The sequence below is a fragment of the Pelecanus crispus genome, chromosome Z (genome assembly GCF_030463565.1).
Source record: "Pelecanus crispus isolate bPelCri1 chromosome Z, bPelCri1.pri, whole genome shotgun sequence".
Taxonomy (NCBI): domain Eukaryota; kingdom Metazoa; phylum Chordata; class Aves; order Pelecaniformes; family Pelecanidae; genus Pelecanus; species Pelecanus crispus.
This window is the reverse complement of record NC_134676.1, coordinates 81,815,690-81,838,806: the sequence shown is the minus strand read 5'-3', so window position 1 is coordinate 81,838,806 and position 23,117 is coordinate 81,815,690. Positions and strand designations below refer to the sequence as shown.

General features: G+C 35.6%; 1 protein-coding gene across 3 annotated transcripts in view; it reads left to right on the top strand.

The window, feature by feature from the left end:
* MEF2C (myocyte enhancer factor 2C) overlaps window positions 1-23,117 on the top strand; it is a 123,033-nt gene that overhangs the window by 30,168 nt on the left and 69,748 nt on the right. For all 3 annotated transcript variants that reach the window (XM_075727214.1, XM_075727213.1, XM_075727212.1), the window contains exon 2: window positions 16,897-17,094. In XM_075727214.1, coding sequence (XP_075583329.1) covers window positions 17,041-17,094 — 54 coding nt within the window. In that variant the 5' untranslated portion in view covers window positions 16,897-17,040. The remainder of the gene's footprint in view (window positions 1-16,896; window positions 17,095-23,117) is intronic.

Here is a 23,117-nt window from a genome sequence, read left to right as displayed (position 1 = left end):
GATACTGCTTTCAGGAACTGTTTCTAAGCTCTACAATCAGATTTTTAAATAATGGTAAAAAAATCTATAACATCTTGAATTAAGTTATGCCAAGCCGTCAGCCTTTCCATTTAGTAGAAGCCATTACTGCCTCAGAGGGTTTTCACTTCTGCAACACAACATGGATAGATAGGAGGATGAACTTTTTAAAAAGATTGCATCATACATAATTTGTTAAGTGGAAAAAAAAGAATGCTGGAAATTTCTTAGAGATACCGTGATAAGTAGACAGCAGATTAATTTGATAATTATGCTTAGAAAATATGTTGCTTAATTGCAGTGGACTGATACTTGTAATTTATGCATGTTCTAATTGTAAAATTATCTGATTTTATCTATGAAGAGAGGAAGTTTAAGTTTATGGAATAGAAAATCACTCTGACATAATATTTCCTTACAATGAAGATCTTGCTTTTAATTATTCTGCTGTTACTGTTAGCAGCCGTTTTTTAAAGCAGATTTATTATCAGGAATAAATACTAAATTTGAAGCTGGCTTATCCAAAACGTATAGCTTTATTCCAAAAAAAAAGGATGAGAAAAAAAATACAGTTCTCATCTGACTCTTGTTTATTGTGTCATTTGTTAAGTACTACTTGTTTTGCACCTTCAGTTTTATTATTTCCATCTCAAACTGTCTCTAGGTCCAAACGTGTATTTTCTGTAATAGACATAAGAATGTACTTGATATGGAATGGATTTTGTCCAGTCTTTTTGTCTATTCATTGCAAAATGGAAATTAATCTCTTTAGCTTGAGGCTGCATAGTTTACTGTCATTAGTTGGGGACAGTCAAAGACATGTGAAGTTTCAATAGTAGAGAAGCCTTGGGATTTTCAGCTATTTCTGAGATCTTAATCAAAAATGTTACTGATTGCTTGGGAATCAATGAACACACTCCTGAGGAAAAAAAAAGCAGCATAACCTTAACATTATTCACAGTGTTTTGTTAAGAGCGACAGTAATTCATAATAATTTTTTTTTATCTTAATATAATGTAGTGAAGAATAGTGAAGAACATTAGGAATGTTTGCTCCATGTAAATGGGTCAGAAATATTAAGTGCTTTTAATCTTTTTCAGACAGTCTTACACACATGAGTAGCTTTAAACACTTAAGAGTTTTCCTTTTGACCTCTTGGCATATTAAGTTTTACCATATTCAAAAGTCTGTGCTTATTCAGGGCTTTTGAAACTATAGTTTTAAAGTCAACAGATACTTCAGTACCAATATAAGTGCTGTTTTAAGAGAATTAACTTTTGGTGACACAAACTATGGCCTCTAACATTAATGGAAACAGAATTTCTGAATCATTGAAAGACTTTAAAGGGGAGAAAAGACCCTTAAAAATAACCACATTCCACTTCAAGAGAATACAATCTCCATTATTCTCTCTTAGCACTGATTAAAATTTATCCCTTTTATCCATCAACATAAAATTATATCTGACTGAACGGGAGTTAAAGCATTTTTAAAAATACCTTGACTAATGTCCAGTCAGACTACTGAGTTTCAAAACTTTGTTTTTCTTGGGTCTCTTTCAAACAGAAAAGAGGAAGCACTTCCTTTTACAACACGATGTCAAGACAAGGACACACTCACTCGCGTATGCACACACATACAAACAAGGTACTATTCAAATTGCCTCAGAGTTTACTGACTGACACACAGGATCCTAAATGATAGCAGGAAAAAAAAATGTATAATGCTTGTAAAACACAGCAGCTTAATTATGCAGTGTTTCAGTAATTAAAATATTGCTATGCAAAATATAAGGAATAAAGATTATTGTTCAGAATAGGCATCACAGTCAGGATTCTGTGTTAATAAAGCAACAGGCTTCATTTTTCATGCATATATATGTGAAAACTATTTTTAATCAATGTATTTATTTAAAGGATGGTTACAGGCTACATTCAGCTCTCATTTTCACCGGTGTAAATGTGAAGTAATGGAACTGGCTGCAGTGCAGTTTTACTCACACTGTGCATTTGAATAGGTAGGATCACAGTGCTGGCCCTGGGGCTATAGTACAGTTTTACAGTACTGTATTTTTTCTAGCAGTAAGGATGTGCTGTGTTTTCAGAGGAATGTCTTGACAACAAAGTGCATCAATGAAGGCCACCTCACTCACAATGAAGGCCTGTGTTTTAAAATAGCACTAAAACAAAATAACAGTTGTGTTTTGGCAAGGGTCTTAACTATTTACAGCACAACAGCCAGCAGAGTAAATAGTGCTTTGGTACCCAGATCTCCCTAAGATGTAACTCCAAACCTGGAGGAAATTCTATAATTAGGGGCACTTTTTTCTGTAGTTTTTTAAAATATTGTATCCATTATCAATGTAAACATTCAGAAACCCAGACTGATATTTCTTTTTAAAATGCAGAATTTTGATTTGTGACAGCTGCATTGGATCTTTAATCATATATTATCTTTATGGGAGCCTTTTCTAACATATGTTAATTGGCTGTTTTCTGTGACAAATTATGAGCTCTTACTTTGATGAGGTTCAATTGCAATCATGTTGGAGTTGAGTATGTCGAGTTTCCAGACCCCACTGGCTCCTTAAACCACTACAAACATCTGCATGTCACTGCAGTGCTGAGTAATGGCAGGATTTGGGTTGATCTGATTTCTGTACAGCTTTTTTTTCCACAGGATATTTTCAGCTCTTCGCACTAAATCTGTTACAGGGTTTGCTGTTTTTAGCAAAAGAATGATCTAAAATTAACATCTTGTATGGGATTATTAGAATACAATGAGAAATAATTAGCAGCACAGGATACTGAAATCTTTTTTAATCTTCAGACGTTTCAGTGTGCTATTAGAAATTCTCTGTCAACTGTTATTACATGTTACAGTCCAAATTTATTACAGTCAAATAGCATTTCTGGGAGTAAAACTATTGCCTGCCTTTTGAAGTCAATATTTTTAAAATTCCTAAGTGTAACATTTGCAAGTTCTTTAAAAATAAATTTATTTTACTTTTTGAGAAGTGGCTGGCATCACTTTAATTTTTTAGATTTTTACAAAGAAAAGTATGTTTCCCAGATGGACAGGAAGTGTATCTAATTATGTTTTACATAAACTTGTACATCTTCCTGCTAGTAAAGAAAATGTTGCACTGAAATTTAGTGTCTTTCTGTCTTTTTTGTGTTTAAGGAATATTGTGCTTGCATTTGTTCAGTATGCAAATTAAAGAAATACAGAAAACATTCACCACAATGGAAGTAGTATTGCTTTGAGCGTTTTTTACTTGTTACTTACTCTTTTGATGATGATTGTGCACATAATCTTATTTTGTACAGCAGTTCATTACAAATACTGAGAAAATGTGTGCTGTATTTTAATATGTGATTACTCAAAGTTGTACTTAGGGTGAATATGCAGAAATACAAAATCTTACATATTTTAATACAGAGAGAGCAGTCTGGTCATAAAATGGATGGAGCATCATCTTTTCAAAACTGTGTCAAACAATATCAATTACATTGCAATTAATTTAGCAGAACACCACACAGCTCAGCTTTGACCTAAACCAAATGGCAGTAGATAAATCTGTCCCATTTGTTCTTCAGAGAAAAGAAGGGGGTTAAATTTCCAGGCAGGTGTTAGAGTTTAGAATAAGAAGAGCCAGATGTGTGTAGAAGCTCCTTCAGCCTCATGAGGCTGGTTTTAATTCAGCTATTTCCCTGGAGTACCACCCAATCAATGAGTTCCAAATCCTGGGGCTACCTGCCTTTATGTGAAATCATGGGAACATTTCTTCACAGTATACTACCAAATGTGTGGAAAAATTAGAGCAGAAATTAAAGGTAAAAAAAAGGTTAACCTCAGAAATTACACGAGTGTCACATTTCTTTGAATTTCTGAAATGAAGAGATGATAACCAAGTGGAAATGCTTCAAGAAGAGATGTATTACTATAAGGAGAATTGTAAGCAGTGCAAAACTCATACCATGGATATTTAATATATTTCTCTAATCACTGCTCATTGTAGGCAGTGTTTTAAAAGTAAGCATATGTAGGTCATGTGCAGCACAGTGAAAGGCATTAAAGCTAGGTGAATTGAATCAGGGAGGGGTTTCAAAAGCATGATTTTGAGCATGTTGTCCCTACTTCAGTATGTCTGTAGAAGTAAATTGATGCATTGTATCTTGAATTAGAGTACACAATGGCATTCAGTTCCACTTGATAAGATGGGCTTAATTGGCTTTAACAAAATAAAGCAAGGTAAAGGAAGATGTACAAGTGAAAGAGAGGGCTTGGCACTTTATTGGATTTTGAGGCCTGTGAGCCATGTGTCTTAATTGGGGCCAGTTGGGATCATTTAATAATTGCTGTCAGAAGATCAAATTTAATTCTCTTTATAAAAAGACCACAGTGGGATAGAGTTAAACAAATTGTCATCTGAGGTTTCAAATGAACAGAGCTTTAATTAGGTTGATTAGGATGCTGTAAGAGAGAGGGTAAGAAACAGGAAATTGATGAATCTGCTGTGTACCATGTTGGACCTTATATGACAGTACTGTCAAATATCTTTATTTCAAGAAGATATGCATTAGCATAACGGGCTATAGTGCGAGAACAACATGTATATAAATGCTTTAGGTATACAATATAATTATAACTTTCTGAAGTCAGTGATTTTAAGCACAGATATTAATATTTTTATGATCATAATCTTGCCCTTAACATTACATCCATACATTTTTAAATCTGCTAAATGATCCTATTTGTTTACATACTCACTGACTATGCCACATGAGAATTATAGTATATTTACTGAAAGCCCTCAGAATTTCTCTATTGTGTAATAAATATTCACTGTAATTACTTCTCAGAACATTTGTATGAACAAATCCCCAGGTTTCTTATCCCCAGGTTTCCAACAGAGAAACTGAGTAAAAAATGAAGGTGGCATGAAATATTTTGGGCAGACAAAGGAGCAGATCTCAGCCATGTTTGCATCCCAACCTTAGATTCAACTCTTTACACTATGCTGTGGGCTACTTTTGCTGGCTACTTTTGCCGCAGCTGTCTGTTTCTAAGATTATTTTTTGTCAGAAATCACCTTGCATATCAATAGAGCTCAAAAAGTGCCATTTCTGAGAAAACATAATGTACATTCAAGGCCACAAGAAGATTTAGCTAATGTATCTTTGTATTGATTATGTTTTGTTTTTTCAGCATGCTTCTAGGACAATAATAAAATAAGCAATGCTGGCAATGATCCGTTTAGGAAAAAAAAATGCTCATTCAAGATGGAACAGAGACTATCAAGCAAACTGCACTGTATCTCCCTCTGCAAATTAAGCACATTTTATATGTCTGTTTTCTTCTGATATTTGTCAAGGAAGCTGACTTTTTGCATTGGCTACTGCCAAATGCAATGGGTTTTGTATGTGTAAGAAATAAAATAAATAAATCCAGCTGCATGTGCTAATGGAGTGGTTACAGCTGAGGTTCAGTAGGCAAGGGTGTGATGCTTACTTGTGGCTTTTGTAGTTGTAGACAGTGATAGGTGTACCTCTGTGGTAGACACCTGTTTCAGTAGAAAAGTTGCTTCTAGAGGACTTGAGGTGAGAGCTGTTAGACTCCAGTTCTGTGAAAAATTAGAAGAACAAATCCTCATGTGGAAAGTATGAATTAGTTACCTAATACAATTTTCAAAAACTGAATGTGAACTATGGTTGAACAGCATGCTAAATTAGATGGGGCTATTTATGTCTTTGTAACTGATTCAAGATGGATCTTTAGTATCTAAAGTGCTGCTCTTTCAGTTCTTTATCATATGACAGCATAACTCCTCAGTGTGCTGTATATCTCACGTTTCTCCATTCTGTCTCTCTTTTCATGTGAATATTGTTAACAGAAATAAATCTATTGCTTGCCCCTTTCTCCACCACCACCAAGGACAAAAAAAATCTGTAGAATATCCCGCTAAGCCAGAACAACAGAAAATTCCTTCCTCAACAGACAACATAAGTCAGTTGTTTCAGGCATCTTGCCCATTTCTTCTCCCACGAGGCATCTCTTTCTATTTTCTCCCTCATAGCAAATTCCATGTTATCTTTGCTTTCTTATAGCCCTGTATGTTTATGCATTTTTTCTAGTTCCAAACCAGTGGGAATCCAGTTTGGATCTTCCAGCATAGAGAGATGCCTCTTGGCAAGATACAGCCAGGAAGTAGAAAGCAAGTAGCTTCAGCAAATAAAGGATGGTGTGCTAGCACTAGCAGATATGGCCATGTACTTTATTTCCTGGTAGTCAGAACCTTCCATTTTTCTAACAGATGCCTCATCCTGAACATGCAAAATTCCAGACATGAGGCACCGGACAATATATGTGCAAGCTTTATTTCCTATCATGTGGCTTATAAGAGGTATCAGATCTTTGTAATCACAATAAAAGTGCTTCTCTGCTACAGTGCCACTGTACATTTCTCTTTTTCCTTTTTTTAGAACAGATGTTCTGAGTTCATGTGTTTCTACTTAAATTGTGTGTATTTTGTATATTTAAAAGCAGCAACCTGTCCTAATTTATGATCTTTGCCATTAGAAAAAGACATATATTTCACAGACAGAGGCAGTTCTTCACCCCTATTCAGTGAAATGCAGGTGTTTTCATTTTTCTTATTAGCCTTATTATGTACCTGACATACATTTCATCTCCTTTTGTCCTTGGGAAAAAAATGTCTGGGTGGGATTGGAAGCATCAATGTAGACTTTTCAGCTGTCATGGTCATGGGGAAGATTGATATATTTCCCTTGCCTTTTTTTTTTCTCCCCCTTCTTCTTCCTCGTTTTAAGCCTGCAGCTGTCTCTGGGAAAGCAGTTGAGTTCAGGGAGTGTCATAGTTTTTATACTCATATTTATCATATTAACATTTACACAAAATGAATGAACAGTTAGCAGCTCAGCAGCTCTCCACCATGTTGTGCAGTCTACTTTACATTTCAGAATAACTATATTTAATTCGTGACATTTCTGGGAAGGTCAGGAATTAAAGGGAAAAGGGTATGTTTCTAGAACTGAGTATACAAAAGAAAGAAGCAGAACATCTCTATATCTAATCATTCCTCTCTAAGAAATTAATTGCCAGAATAAGGATGTACTGATCTGAGATAGCTTTAGAAAACTAATAAAGGTGCTTAAATACGAAAGTTATATGTTTAGGTCTATGTTGTAGGAAAACCAACTTTGTGTTTCTGTGGTAGTATAGTTGTAGTTGAGATGGTCTAACATGACAAACAAGAGAAGGTTTCCGGGCAGAGGTAATATATTTCATTAGACCAGCTTCTATAGCTGGAAAAAAAGGATGAGCTTTTGGGTACACTGACGACCCAAAGAAGGGCTTGTACACCATAATGGCAATTTATTTTTTCCAACGGAGTTAATCTATATTACATATTACATCAGCTTACAAAGCTTGTCTAACTACTTTTTCAGTACTAGTGATGGATCTGTTCTCATGTTTGCATTAGTACAAAGGTGTAGCTCCATAGAAATCAGTGGCATTCTCTGGATTTAAAATTATCTCAGCCTGAGACTCAGTCCATCTTTAACAAGTCAGTTTTTACTTTGGGTGACTGGTTGCATCATATAAGATACATTAGTGAAAAATAAATAAATAAATACATGAATGTCTAAGGCATTAGTAATAGTCAATCCATACAGAATCAAAATTTTCAAGCCTGAATAGGATAACAGCAAACTGCCAGCTGTTTAGCTTGGGAGACTGGCACATACAGCTTCCATGGATCTCCCAAGATTTGGTCAGATTTTGAGGAATTTCTGTGGCTCAGGGACACCTGCCTGAAGTCTTTCACGTTTGATTGTTCCTGTTCTCTGGTAGCAAGCTGAACCACGATAGGGGATATGCTTAGGTGATATTGCCCCCTTTTGGCTTGAGTAGCTAGCCAAATTGAGGGTGTTATAGGTTGTTTCCATTAGGACAGGGAAAACTGACAAATGACTCAAATATTTCCTTGATACTGTTTGTTTACAAAGATTTCTTGTATCTCTAAATGTAGCAAGACTTGAGAATTAATGTCCATTATCAAGTATTAATGTTTGGGTTCCCTTTCCCATCAGCAATAACTCCAAAGCCATTTCTCTGTATCAGTTTTACTTCAGGGCTCTACTCCTGGTATTTTCTGTAATTGAGCTCTCTCCCAATGTCTCTCAATTTTCAGCTTCTCTTCACAGTCACAAATCACAAGCCTCCATAAAATAATACCTAGCAAAGTTCTGTGCTGTCTTTATTCAAGTATCCAGGTCTATATGATCACAGATGTTATGCTCACCAATAGTAACCCTACCCCTTCTACCTTCTTTCATCTTCCAGCCATTATTCAAATTACTCCTAAAATGGCAACGCCATGAGCAACACTTCCCAGCTGGAAAAAATGTTATACCACCTTAACATATTTATACAGTTTTCCTGTCAAGATATTTCCCACCCCTAACCCCAAACAGTTTCACTTTCATTCAAGCTTTACCTTGACAATTTTTGTCACTCACTTTGGTCATCTTGGAAAGAATTCCTTTTATTAACCCCTTAACAATATTTCTATAGCATCTGTTGTCTGGCAGAGACACACATTTTCTTTTAATGAGGAACTTATTCACATCTCAGTTTTTCTTCTCTTAATTTCTACACTTACGTTCCCAGTTTTAAGGTACTTTCATCTTCAATTTTGTCCCTATTCTACCTCCTTAGATGATCCTTCCTAATTTTCTGCTTAGTCTTCGAACCAAATACAGTGCTCATTTATTTGCTCAGTACTTTAAAGAGACTTCAGGTTCTTACTATGTTTTTTCCTGTTCATTCATGCCACAAGATTCCTGTTTCTAAAAGCTTTCTCTTTTCTCTAAAAACTTCCTGAAAAGTTTCATTTGCAAGTGTGTAAGATATCCCTTTTCAAAATATGATTATTAGGTTTCTGCAATCCAAATCTTTGTTCCTCCTCACAGAGATGAAGTGGTGGTGCAGCACAAACTTAGAATAGTAGAACTCGGCTTGTGTTGTTAAATGTAGATAGGCATGACAGTGCCCTTTGAGTAAGAAAAGGCAGGATCCTGGGTCAGAGTGTATAAAATTCCTCTGGAACTTATTGGATGAAGATGAAAGAGACCAGGTCTGTGTAGATCTGAACTTTACCCAAAATTCAATTCTCTTCTCCATCAACTCTGTCTATTGCTTCAAGGATGATCATTGACCATAGTTCAGACACTGCTGTCTCCAGCTCTCTTGTCTAAGTGCATGTACCAAGCTTGCTCGCATTTCTGCAATTCAGCAAATTATAAGCAGAAAGTAATCAAAAAAGCTTTTCTGGTAACAAAGAATCATTTTGAGAATCAATCCTTACTTTCTTCAATAGAGGACAACCTAAAATTGTCTGCCACAGGTATTGGCATTACCAAGCACTTGTGCCCAGGTTCAGACTGTGATTTGATATTGCAGTACATAGCTTTTTCCAATAATAGCTGGAGTTGTCCCCTGATTCTTAAAAGCCATTGTGGGGATTTATGTTCCTCACCACAGGCTTCCTCACATACAAGCACTAGTAACAAATCTGCAAATCTGGATCTAACCACAGCCAGAGACTGCTTTCAGGTGATGTAATGACTTAACTCTAAAGATCTTTGGCTTTTCCTGTAATAAGCCAACACTCTCCAAAGTCCTTTGTCTTTGTGTATAAGATTGCTCCAAAACTGTAAGCACTAGTATCTTACCCAGTATGAAATGTCTTTAAATATAGCTAGAACAAGATCAGAGTAGTTCCAAGACACCTTTTCAACACACAAGGTGCTAAATCATACTCTCTTGACCACTGAAATGTTTCCCCTTCTCCTTCATCTCATTAAATGGCAGACTGAATTTGTAAAACACCTTTCCTGATATTTACTGCACACCTATTAACTATAATGCAATCCAATCAAAATATTAGCTCAAAACTATCAAGACTCCTAGCTGAAATTACAGCAGTCCAGTTTCCCTACTCCATTTTCAGACAGGTTCCCATTCCTAGTCACTGTCTCCATTTCAGACCAATTAGTTGATTCAGTTTTCTGTCCTTTATTTTTTCCCTTGTGTTATTAGCTTGTCTGATTCAATAAACTGTTATGCTTGAGCCAGTCTCCCAAGCACTTCAAGGATCTTATTCCGTATTTATTGGTCAGACTCCCATTATGCCTGTCTAGCTGCCAAAGGTACATCATGAACTTAATCATAAACCTGTAAACTTTTTCTTCAGACTATCTGCTTTCCACTTTTTTCAACTGGGTGATGGGTAGACACTGAAATATCCCTTGTTAGTCATTTTAGATTTAAAACCAACTTTTCACAGCTATGTTTTTTAGTGTACTAGCATTTCACTTAATTGCTTTCCTTAAAATATGCATTAATGTCTGCATTCTTTGCTTTACAAATCAAATATTCTTCCTCATCTTTTCTTCAAAAATGTGGTAAATTAGCCAAGTCTTCCTTTCTTCATCAAGTGTAGCAGGCACATATCTCTTCTTACTGGGCTGCAGGCAATCAGTTTTCATCTAGATTGCTGGTGGTTGCTTCCTCTTTTGGTGCACCACTGCAAGGAATGACTCACCATCTGTGGCAAATTCCACAATCACTTGGAAGGCCTTTGGCCTCCTATCGTGGATCTTTATCAGCATGTCCAGGTTTGGTATAATATGTATGTACTATTCAGAAAACCCTCCTTCACTGTGCCTGATGGACAACTCTCAGCACGTCCTCTGGAAGGTAAGCTTGAAGTCACTCCTTTCCTTTTCATATAGGCATGGATCAGCTTAAATTGATAGGTGCCTGCAGACTAGATACTCAGCATCTGGATAACTCAGTCTTTTGAAAAGCAGGGTCTGTGGCATAATGAAGTAGGCCTGCTATTAAGAAGTACCATTTTCTCCACTATTTTGGGAATGATGCTTAGTTTGCCCAAAAAAACTTTCAGGGGTACTTTGCAAAACAATAGCAAGTGAAACTCTTCCACCCACATTGCATAAGTTCTTGCTCTGTGAGATAACTTGGTACTGTATTTGAGTGATCACAGTTGTCTCATTCAAGGGAGATGAAGTATTCTTACAACTGGTTTTCAGAACTGTTTAACTCCCAATTCAAAAAAAAATCACAATGCTGGGTATTCTCATGCCTCTTCCTCCTACACATACAAATAATGGTATTGATTACAAGAGAGTAACTTGGCTGAAAGAGAGGAATTTTCTGCAGTTCATTGCTACATTGTCACTGTAATAGGAATATGTTCAAATGTAAATGTGAAAAGCAAATAAGGTATACCTCCTGAAGCTCAGACTTAAAAATAAACACATTCTGCTATCCTTTACAAATAAATAAACAAACAAATAAATGGAGTATCAGTTGATATAGAGGATCTTACAAATTCAGCAGATGCTTTCAAAATCAGCTGTAAAATTAGTGAAATGTGAATTCAGCTCCAATGAATCAAGTTTTCTCTAAAACTTTTAATTAACAAATATAGGGAATGATTTTGAAGTTTGCATGTTTGTGAACATTTTACTCCTGCCTTGATGTAGGACTTCATTGCCCTTGAATTGCTCTCCATTATAAATTAAACTCATGCCATAAATCAGGAATCAGGTTAGATAAATTAAAAGATGAATAAGCTGTGGTAGTTAAAGATTACAAATATTTTCTTTATGTACAGACTTTTTCAGTTTGACATACTCTCTCCCTAGTAGTCTGTAGTATATCATCTGTTATATTATAACCATTATGGCTTAAATGTTTGTTTTATACTTCCTGTAGCAAAACGCATGATCTCTTGAGAGTTAAATTTAGTAGATTAAAACAAACTCCCTTCCCATATTTTCATGTGGCAGCCTGGCCATGAGATCAAAACACATAAATGTAGGTTATGTTTAATTTCTAAATCAGAGTGCTGTGGACAGATGTTTGAAACCTTAAGATGACTCAGATTCAGTTGTTGCATGGCTTTCTGCCTGCATAACCATAGTGTCGATCATGCCATTTCTGCTTTACTGATGTATTGCCGTGGTGATGCCATAAATAATTTTATCGTAACTTCTCTGTTAATGGCCCAAGCTGTGTCTTCTCTAATGACCATGCAACCAAACCACACTGAATGTGAAGGACCACTTCTATCTTTAATGTCACCTGATCTCAGTTGGATAACATGAGAGATGATCGTTATTTTCACCTTTTTCTGTATTTATTTCAGCTTTATTCGGCTAAAGGTGACAGACCCAAAATGATCAGTGTCTTTATTTGATGCAGTGTGCCCAGCTGTTTCTTCACTGTGTAGCTATCTTTGTCTGTATATGGAACACAGTCAGCTAGGGCTTTTACAGAAAATATTTCAGTGACCATTTTATTTGAATATGTGTTCCCTGCTGCAGATTTCCATGGTTATGTTGCAGTTTTTGCAGCTAACAGTAGCTGATGTATTCTTACTCAGTACATTTAGATTTTTAGAATCTGATTCAAAACTATTTTGAGTAAACAGAAAGGCTTGCATAAAAAGATTTTGTACATCTTGGAAGTTACTTTTATTTATCAAGATAAGAATGGTAAGAGAATGGGGATGGAATTTTTTTGTTTGCTTCCTTACATCAGGATAATAAAAAAAAATTCAGTTTGGTCTTTAGTTTTAACCTAATTAATCCACTCAGAATGCAAGCTGCTTAATGGAACAGGGACTTTGTTTCTTTTGTAAAGCAACCATGAAAATGCTAAACCCTAGCACATTTTAACTTAGCTTTTCTCTGGCTGCCTTCTTGTTTATAAATTAAATATTTTGACTCTCCTGTTTTGATACTCCTTATTGCCCCTGGTGTGACTTGTTCAAAGAACTCTCTGTCTGGGGTGTTGCAGCAGAGCAGATTCAGACAGTTCTGCTCGGAGAAGGAAGTGGAGAGTTTTGGTTCCCATTTTGCACTTCTGGAACAGTTTAGGGAAGGAAGCACCTTTACACCTTTTATTGTTCGTGGTTGCTGACATCATATCCTTCCCTGACCACTCTGTGCGTGTTTCCTGCCATTCTATCAAGATTCTTCTGTGTTGCACAGAAGGGATAGTGGGTGTGCATGTGTGTGTGTGTGTGTGCGTGTGCGTGCATATGTCTGTCTGTGAATGTATGAAAGAGAGACAGGAGCGGTCAAGTGATCAGCTGCATTTGTCCATTAGCCATTTTCCCTCTCAAGGATCAGATCTATCTTCTGTCAGCTATCACTGCCTCTGCCAAATCACATAGCGAACACAAGCCCGCCAAAAATGAAGTTCCTCTTTTTGTAAGCAGTCTGATTTTTTTTTTTTTTTTAATGTTTGGGTTTGCAAAAAGAAAAAATGCTGAAGACTGTAACACCATAGCATGTAACTATGTGTTTCTTTAAGTGCAATTTGTTTGCATGTAACCATGTCATTAAGTTGGAAGGTTTCTTTTATGTGGAGAGTTCCTTCAACAAAGCTTCTGGAATTATTTCAAGTTCCTTTTTAGATTCTTTTGGATAATGAAAGCCTGAAGTACTATTTGAGTTTTGTAGTACCTTCAACTTTTCTAGCTAGTGTGCTTTATTAGTGTTAGGGAAATACAATTTATCATTTAACAGGAACTTTAAATACTTAATATGTAATCCTTAGTGCTGCAAGAAATTTCAAAAAGTATTAAGAAAGGCGGTGAAGTCCTAAAGTAGCCACAGGGATTTGTTGGTCTCCAGGGTCCTTTACATTCTGTTTGACTCGGAAGTCACCAGCCTTTGAAGGTTACAGCCCGTAAATCAGATGTCTTGATTTACTCATCTGAATCTAATTGATTTGGAATCAGTCCAGCTATCTGCTATATATATGTACATGTGCAAATGTATATACTAATGAAATGAATAGAACTATAGGCAAACACATAGTAAGAACAGCACGTGAAGCAGTACATGTTGATATGTATGTATGTGTAAAAGTGTAAGATAGATATAGAGAATACCACAGCATTCCCAATTTGTTTCTAGTAGCAGTAAAAATAGCAGAAATTGTTTTTTAAAAAGGAAATAAATTTGCTAGAAAAGCTGAAAAGCTTTTATTTGAAATTAGGCCAGTAAGCAAAAAGCATACAGGAGAGAGTTTTTTTTTTCACCAATGCAAGAAAACTTAACCTGCTGCCTGTTGAAGCAAAATTATGTTTCCTTGCAAATTGTGTGTTGGATGCATATGACCTAACACATTCTGTCTTCTCATTCAGATTCTGTCAGATTGTATGGTAATATTTAATAACCGAATCATCCTTGCTCCCCTTCGACTTTATTTTCCTGCACCTCTGTTTTTCCTTTTAAAATAAAACTAGTGTAGTTAGTGGATTACTACAAGTAATGAAGAATAAAATTCTGCTCATCAAGTGTTGCATTAATTACTTTAAGATAATTTTGGTGTAGATCATAGGAATTTTAAGTGTTCTGACTATAAACTGTCTATAAAAGCTTTTGTTGTTTGAAGACTGGTCTTAAATGTGGAAGTGGTAAGTGTGTGGGAGGGACTCAACATATTGCTCCTCCACTAAGATTTTTGTCCTTCCTGGTAGATTTTCTCAGTATTCAGTGATTTTTCTGAACTCAGCATCAGCATCTTGATCTGCAGAGCAGCTCTCATCCTTGCTAACCTGTCACCACTGCTCTAATCTGTCCACCCTGACCTTCCACCCTGAAGTGCATAAGAGCTTAGGCAGGCATAGTGCTGTAAGCCGATAGTGCCACTGGCTTCAGCTGAATGAAAGGAAAGGAAATTGTTCCATATGCATTTGCTGTGGATTAGCGTATTGGCTTACTGTTACAGAGAAAGCCTGTTAGACTTCTTTGGGTCCTGCATGCGCATGGGAAACACCATTCTAAGTTGCTTTTTGTATTGGAGGTAAGACTACAGGAAAAACAGGAAAGAAACCCAGTCTGAGGAAATTTAAAACTGTTTCTAAAATTAGACTGGGTTTGTTTGTCAACAGTGGATATCAGATAAGACTGTCTCCTAGCTTTGTTTGGGGAAAAAAGTTTTATAAGAACGTTTAATCAACTTAATTTATTTCAAAGTTTTGGACATTTTTGTCGTAAATATGATCAAGCACCTTTGTGTCTTTTTAAGCAGTGAAAAGTTGAACTGTTTTCAAATAAGAAAAAAGCAACAAAAAAATTTTGTAGCCTTTACACTTTATTATATTGGCAACATGAATCGCTCCATGTTCCATGTTCTGCATTACAGTAATGATTTAGGCATATATAAATATGCCCAGCAAATAATATAAAAAGGCATTCATGTGCAGAAAGGTAATAAGTATTATATTTAAAAATTTGTTTTGCCCAGCAGATTAATTATATCATGGTGGCTAGTTAGAAAACGCAGACTGACTGCTTATTTGTTAACTTATTTTTTCCTTAGAATGATAAAACCCTTCAGCAGCTTAAAGTTTAATGTATGCAAAGAAAATCAAGAGAGAATTGAAGATCAGAATGAGTGAGGTCTAGCTTTTCTACCTCAGTAGCTTTGAATCAGAGCCAAATAATGGATTAAATGGCCAGGACATCGGCTTAGTGTTACGTAACATATTGTGAGAATTTATCAGGTTGGCTGCGAGACTGCAAGCTTAAAATAAATAAGGAAACACCAACTTCTGTTTTAAAATTACTAAATTTTTATTTCCAAGGCAACATTTTTAATACACTATGGTTCTAACATAAAAGCTTTAAAACATCATTTTAAATTAATCTTGTTCAGATTTTTTTTCTCTTCTGTATTTAAAAGAAATCTGTGCTGTTGTGGTCAAAATATGTAAATATAAAAATATGGTAAATGAAGGTTGAAAAGGGAAAAAAATTGCATCTTTTACTTTAGTACTAAACTGAATATCGTTCCTGTATTTTCTTATATTTCTACCAACTCTTTTATTGCTAAAAATACTTTGACTATGATAAAAATTAATTTTTTGATTTATGACATTTTGTGAAATATGGAATGTGTACTCTGTCGTGTATTTTTGTATATTGCGCCTGTCCTTAGTTTTGCAATAGAAGTAGTGTTGTAAAGTTCAGGAAACTAGTATCAGTGTATTACGAAAACTGTGAAAATGTTTTTTAAAACATTCTTAAATTATGATCTATCCCTATTATTCTGTGCTATATAGTTTGTCTTTTGGTGCAAGAATTTTTATAAGGAAAGAGGTATGTGTTTGCTAGTTACAAATAATTTGTCAGAACGTTTTAGAATTTACATTGAAATGAAATGAGGGAAAATGCACTACTGTTTTCTTCAAGTATCTTGAGTAATACTTGAACTAATCTATATTCTTAAAGAATAAGGTTAACATTTTTTGATTTGAAGTAGCTGACATCTCTCATATATCAAGTAACACTTTAATAAAGGTCCATCCTATTTGCATAATGAGGGACATTATCACCTCTGCTGTCAAAACACAAGATTGTTTTCCCTTCAGAAATGAATTAGCTGGCCTACTTAGCATACATAGGTACAGAAAGGTTCATTAACTCTCTGATTTAGGTGATTTTTCATATTAGAGCAGTGAGTGATATTTAAAACTAGAGACAGCAAATTCCGTTAAAGTTTTGGCAATGTGTATTTCAGTCCTTTTCTTAATTTCTTGATATATTGGAGGATTTGTTCATAAAAAGAAGCCTTTGAATTAAATTATTATTTCTCTATGCATTACTTATTTTATAGATGCAGTAAATTTTTATTATAATTTACTTGTACACTAAATTATAATCAGGATCCTTGATCAGCTCCATATAATAACTTTCATCTAGTTATCAATTTTGTAATAACATTTGATTTCCTTTCTGTGTTTAGCAGGAACGGATGCAGGGGACTGTGAACTGAGTAGTGCAAGTGCTGAAGAAGGAGGTTTGTTTTGAGGAAACGGGAAAGAGGAAGAAAAGAGAAGGGAAAAATACGTAATTTTAAGGAAGAGGGAGAGAAAAAAAAACGGGGACTATGGGGAGAAAAAAGATTCAGATTACAAGGATTATGGATGAACGTAACAGACAGGTGAGTAGCAAAAATACTGTATTTGAACATCATATTGTATTTCTAAGGTGACATTCTCATAAGTGATTAAAAAGGTGATGACTGTGTACATATGCATATACCTACACATACGCATACATATACACAATGTATGGATGACTATCAAAGAAAAAGTACTTTTGGAAACAACCAGAAACCTCACACACAGTTTTTTCAAGTTTAGTAACACAAGTAGGTAGAAATTTATTATTTGAGGCCTTGATTCTACAAAGACTGATGTGTATGCTCTACTGTGGGCCCCCTCTGTACTCACTTTGACTTCAGTGTGTAACGTACACAGTTAAGCGCATCTGCAAGTTGTTACATGATACAGGCTTCTAGTACTGTATTTTGTGAACTCTTACAATATGAGCTTATTTGCAGGATGACTTGCATTTAAATTCATAGATCCAAATTATTTATGTTTCTACAAGTTTGCAGTGGTTTTATTTTTACTTCATATAAAAATGACACTACTTCATAAAAAAATCTCATCTGTTCCTGTCTGAACATGATTTTTAAAAAGAATTTGAGCAACCTAACACATTCTAAAACCGACATACAATAATATCGGCATGTTGTAGTCATGAAACAGAGTCTCCGTTACTGATGCTATGGCTAAATAGGTCCAGCAGAACAGGTTAATTATTACCACTACTTTAGATAAAATGGCTGAGTAACTGTCACATATTATCAACACTACCTCTGCTAGTTAAAATATGGTCATAACTTAAAGAAACTGCTTTCCTGTTTTCAGAAAAATAAAATTCAACAATTGGCGTCTTAAAATAAAATCAGTGAAAAGCTGCTGCTGTTTACCTTTGATGGATAGATGTTTTGTTGAAACTGGAGGTTCACAAGTGTGAGAAACTCTCCATAAAGTTACTTAACACTATGATTAGTGTTCTTCATACATGTGGCTGCAGTGTAGGAGTAATCTTCAGTAGCTGTTTCTTAAGAACTTGATACTGAGGTACTATTAATGTATTTGTTCTATTCATTTAATCTATAAATTTCTTCATATATTCAGGTTGGGTTTTAAGAAGCTATTATGTTGTTAGTCTTCAAGGATTTTATACAGGCATAAAGAACTCAACCTGGGCATAACAACAAATGATAATCTTTAAATACAGAATTTTTAAATTCTGTAGTGTCTGTAGTTGCTTATGTTCTCCATGGCAGAAAATCATGTTTAAAAGCAAAATTATATTTATGATGGATACATGTTGTGTTTTTCCTAAAGGTTGCCTATTGCTGTGGGCCAAGCCAAAAAGCAGTATCAATATAAAACCACCACCATATTTACTTGAATTGCTTTATAGCTTGGACTTGAAATTGGATTTGAAATGTTGAACTGAATGTATCATTAAACATTAGGACACCAGTTGTTTGGAACTTTCCCATACTACCATGGTTTCTTTTTGAAGTGAACCTGAATTATTTTGTAAATTATACTACAAAATTTTGCCATTAGTAACATTAGTTTATACAATAGCTTCAGTGTCAACTTGCTTACTCAAATACAAGATTTACAGAGAACTTAATCCCCAGTTTTGTCAACGAGATATCTTTCAGGAGGCTAAATTTACTTCAAAAAATGCAGACAGCTAGTCTTTCAAGTCATTCACAGCAGAGTTTCAAGACTTCCAACACCAGCTTTCAGAACTAATAATTATGAATAAAACCGTAACAGTGGCATATTAACAACTGTAGTGTTAGTGCAGAAAGTGTTTATCTTGCGAGCATTTGATAATATCCATCATGTTGATTAGTCACTGTGAGGCTGAAGGTATAGATTTACTTCACCCTCCACATTGTATAATTGGCTTGATTCTGGTTCTCATTTCTACTGATATATTGAAATATAATTTAGAAAGTGTTTCTACTGGTTTTATCCTCTTTGCACTTAGTGCCCTGATTTAAAGCTCAGTGAAGCCAATGAAAAGATTTCTTTCGATTAATTTGGACTGTGGGATCAGGCTTTTTAGTTGTAGCAATATATATGTAATTAAATACAACTAGGTTTTCAGTAATAGCTGATTGATCTTTTAACCATTTGTATGAGATTTCTTTCACAAGCCTTACTGTTCCTTAAAATGCAATGTATTCCATGAGCTATTGCTGGTTCGGTGAAGCTGCATCAGTTTATTTGTTTTCTAACTTACACAATTCCAGTAATCTTAAAATAGTAACTGGTTTATATTCATATTTTTTTTTGTTTGATTGTATAAATATATTTCAATGCATAGAAGAGATTAAAAGGTTGCACCAGGGAAAAAAGAGTTAGAAGTTTTTGATTAATGAAATTGAGATACCAGCTGAAGCATGGTTCCACAAAGCTTATTTGTAGCACCATTTACTGTGATATGGATGGAGACTGTTTTCTTTCTTACTACCTCACCGAAAGATGCTTGCAAGAACAGCAGCAAATCTGTTGACTTGAAACTGCCTTATTGTTGCTGATGTTCAAACTCTGTGTGGTTTCACAATACAAGGCATGTTAGACGGGAATATGATATATACATGGATAGTGCATCCTCAGCTGTTTTCAAGCACGTAAGTTCTCTGCAGGACAGCACGCACAGGTAAAAATAGGTGAAACGTATCGAATGAGGGGATATAGCAATAGTTTAATTCTTCTGCCCTCTCCTAGTGCAAGGGTGAATCTGTTTGGATAACAGTTTTTGCAAAAGGGTTTAAGTTGTTACAAGACCTGTGGAAGGTGATCTCTGTCCTGGCTTTTCCACTCATTTGCCCAGCATCCTGACTAGCTATTTACATTAACAATTCAATGGGGCACATGTTATATCAGTATAACAGCTGTTTTCTTCTAAACTACTGTCTGCTATTGTAGGAGACTCCCCTACTGTTCAAAGTGAGTGGATTGGGAAGAGGATTTCTGCTGAGCAAGTCTAGTTAGTTGGATTTGTGTACTTGAGTGATCATACTGGTAATAAATATACGTTGAAACTGTCCAGAGTGAGATGTCTGGCTGCAAATCTCATAGAAATGTGCGATATGGGGATATGATCCGCACTTTTCGAAAAACTGTTTGAAACTTCGACATTTTGGGGTAAGCTGAAGGAAAAGTACTGCAACCTAGACATCAGAAGCCCAGTCCTTTTACCCTGGACTGCTTAAGAGCTCTGTGATGGGCTTCAGTGAGTGCAGACTGCAGGCTTTTAACTAGGAGGAGACATTAATTTAATGTTGTTTCATGTGGGCTGCCAGTTGGCTGTATTTTTCTGGCCCTAATAGTTACCGCATGGTGATGAAGGTGGCAAGGACGTTTGAATCTTCTGTGAGTGATCACAAATTCTCTTCAGTTGTGAAAGTTTCAGAAAAACCCATCTGAAAAATTCCCTTTCACTCTGCTTTTAGCCACAGGGAGAAGGAGTATGAATAACTGCCAGGGCTATAGTAAATGTGTATTTATTTTTGTAGTTTAGTTACCATCATTATATTAAATGGAAATTAAAAGTCTCAAGAGAATCCTGCCAAGGTGACCACAGACTTCCTTTTTTTATTGCGACACTGGATAATATAGTCTTCATAAATGTGGAATGAATCTCTGATAGTGTTGCTCAGGCTTATGAGATCGTGGTAGCCTTGTCTACAGCCCATTTGAGTAGACTGCATACATGATAATAGCTGCACCACCAATAGAACAGATACCCAAAATATTAGCACTGACATCTGATGTTGGAAACTCCTGACTGCTGCAAGTTCTTTGTGCAGAAATTTCAGTTGGGCAGATTGGAGAAGGCTGCTGTGAAGGATTCTGGGTTGTTTAAAAAAAAAAAAAAGAAAAGAAGGGGGGCATGTGCAAAAACATAGGTGAACCTTATTTTTGTATGTTTCTTTAATTGAAAGAAATAATTCAGCTAGCTCTGTTACGGTCAACACATGAAGGAAAAATTGCATTCATCTTCCTCAGAAAAGTCCTTGTATTTTTTCTATTTGTTCTTCGTCAGTTTGAAGTATTTCGTTAGTTTTAATGAGGGCCTTTTGTGGTCTGCTGTAGACTGGCATCATCTGAAACTCTCTTTGCAACAGTCCAGGCAGGGCTGCCCAGGCCTGAAATAAATAGGTGTAATGACGTAAATGATACTGTATTACTGTTATACAAGGTCACTTACAAAATATCTCATTAAATCTATGGTCTGTGAGCTAAATCCAGAGGTACATTGACCCAGGAAAGAGGGCATTTTGACCCAGTGACATTCTGGTATCGGGTCTGGAACACCCTCTTGCTTTTAATCCACTGTTTTTTCTAGTTAGTATTAAGAAATACCGGGTCTTATACAGCGATCCACCATTTTTTATTCCCTCTGATCATCTTGCTCATTAGTTCTGCATTTTTTTTTCCTGCTTGTGGAGTATGCTGCTGTCGGGTTCACAGTTAAAACTGAGTTGAGCTTAGCTAATGATTCTGCATACTGTTTAAAACATCTCTTTCAATTTGTAATGAGCTGCTGGGATCTTAAGTGTTATTTAATACCATGGGAAGTGTACACTTCAATATTAAGGTGCTTAAATAGTAAAACACCCTTTTTAAAGTATCATGTCTGTGTAATTCTGTGGGATATGACAGTAACAAACACTCACTATTTAACTTTTTCTTGCATAGATTTTTTTATCATTCTTTGATTCCAGCAAATCTGTAAAGCTATAAACCAAGACTTACTGCACTTATCAGCTCAATAGAGAACAAATTAAAGCAGATAAGTAAAGTGAGGTTATGGGGCAGGGGAAGAATATCCTGGAGGGAAATGACCATTTGCAGGAAGACCTAGATTTGTTCTACTGACTTCGATACCTAATGCTGCTAGTTTCAAAACTAATTTCAGCCTCGTGTATCTATTTTTAGCTATGTTTCAGCTCTATTTAAAAGGAAAGAGTAAGAGACTATCAGCTGAATCAGAAACTCCGCTGTAGAAAGAGAGAAGAGCCTTGCATGTTATTGCTAACGTGAGCACAAGTTAGATAGAAAACTTTTTCCACCCATTTCCTGACGTTTTCAGTCTTCCCTCATGGGGTGTCTTCATTTTATCCAAGATCTGAGATTTTATAATTTTTTCCCCCCAGGAAATGTTTTCATATGAAAACGTAACTGCTTAACTATGCAACTAAGCATCATTCTGTTCAATGAACCTTTGTCTTAAACATCACATGCTTTTTATCTTTTACATATTTGAATTCCTTCTCTTGCTTACATTAAATTGCACACAATAAGAGATATACTGGGAATATGGCATTACAGTTAGGTCTTGGTCCTTTTTTTTTTCTGAGGTGAAGTTAGGTATCTGTAAGCAAAGATACACCCCAAGTTTTTGTGACTCCTAAATTGTAGTGATCTGTATAACTCTGGCAGCATTTTTCACAGTATGCCAGACTACCTGAGAAGTAAAGTTTTAAGAGAGCTGCTGAACTGAACTGTGAGTTTCTAGAATGTATTATGTTTAAGGTTAAGTGTGCTTGTATTACAAATGTATGTTCTGAGCATAATTTAGAGTGAATTAACATAAGGTAAATATTTAGGTCAAATTACTTTTAATTTGAAGTGTGAGCAAGAAACCTAAGTAAAGAGAGTGCAGTAGTAAATGACGCATCTGCCAACACAGCAGAGCTGAAAAACAGTGCAGAGACAGGCACAGCCTTGCTGTCTTGCAAGGAATGGTTTGGAAAGCCCTGGGGGAGAAAGAGCTGGAGGTGGGAAGCAGAACTGAAGCCATTGTGGAGAGGAAGAAGTTACACTCTTCCTGTTATGACAGGAAATGCAGACAAATGTGCTTCCTGACCATTTGCTCAGCAGGGAATGAAATATTCTTTGACCTTTACCTTATGAACATTTTAGCAGCACAGAACTAGTAAACATGTTTTTTACCCTAAACATCTATTTGTACCTGCCAGAACTGGTGATAGCATACCAAAAAAAAGAATTTGGCTTTCTTGTATATTGCATTAGCTACTGTGGTTTTGATAGAGATGATGTTTTTTTCCTA